General features: G+C 65.8%; 1 protein-coding gene across 1 annotated transcript in view; it reads left to right on the top strand.

Moving 5' to 3' along the window:
- The window catches only part of PTPRN (protein tyrosine phosphatase, receptor type, N), a gene marked incomplete at its 3' end in the record, with an annotated part of 8,737 nt that extends 8,416 nt beyond the window's left edge, over window positions 1-321 (top strand). Inside the window, exon 17 of the mRNA XM_009866782.1 lies at window positions 268-321. Coding sequence (XP_009865084.1) covers window positions 268-321 — 54 coding nt within the window. The remainder of the gene's footprint in view (window positions 1-267) is intronic.
- Between the last annotated feature and the right edge of the window lie 36 nt (window positions 322-357).

The following is a 357-nucleotide window of genomic DNA, read 5'->3' as shown; positions in this document are numbered from 1 at the left end:
GCACCAGCCTTGTTCCTTGGGGGTCCCCTGCCACTGCTCCCCTCCCTGGGCTGGGCACGCAGAGAGCCAGGCTCCTCTCCCTGCCCTGGTCCCTTTCCACCCACTGTCCCCATCCCACACCCAGCACCACTTGGGAGGCAGGAGGAGCCGTGTGCTGGCCCCCGCAGGGTCACATCATGGGGTACCCCCCGCCCCAGCTCAGCACAGCAAGGAGCACCTTGTCCCCAGCACGGCAGGGCACTGACCTGCTCCCTCTTGTCCTTGCAGGAAGGTGAACAAATGCTACCGGGGTCGCTCCTGCCCTATTATCGTGCACTGCAGGTATTGCTGGGGATGGAGGGGTTGGGGGCTAGGGGG

Source organism: Apaloderma vittatum, unplaced genomic scaffold (assembly GCF_000703405.1).
Source record: "Apaloderma vittatum isolate BGI_N311 unplaced genomic scaffold, ASM70340v1 scaffold26683, whole genome shotgun sequence".
Classification (NCBI taxonomy): Eukaryota; Metazoa; Chordata; class Aves; order Trogoniformes; family Trogonidae; genus Apaloderma; species Apaloderma vittatum.
The sequence above is the reverse complement of the archived record's forward strand: the minus strand, read 5'-3'. Positions and strand labels throughout refer to the sequence as shown.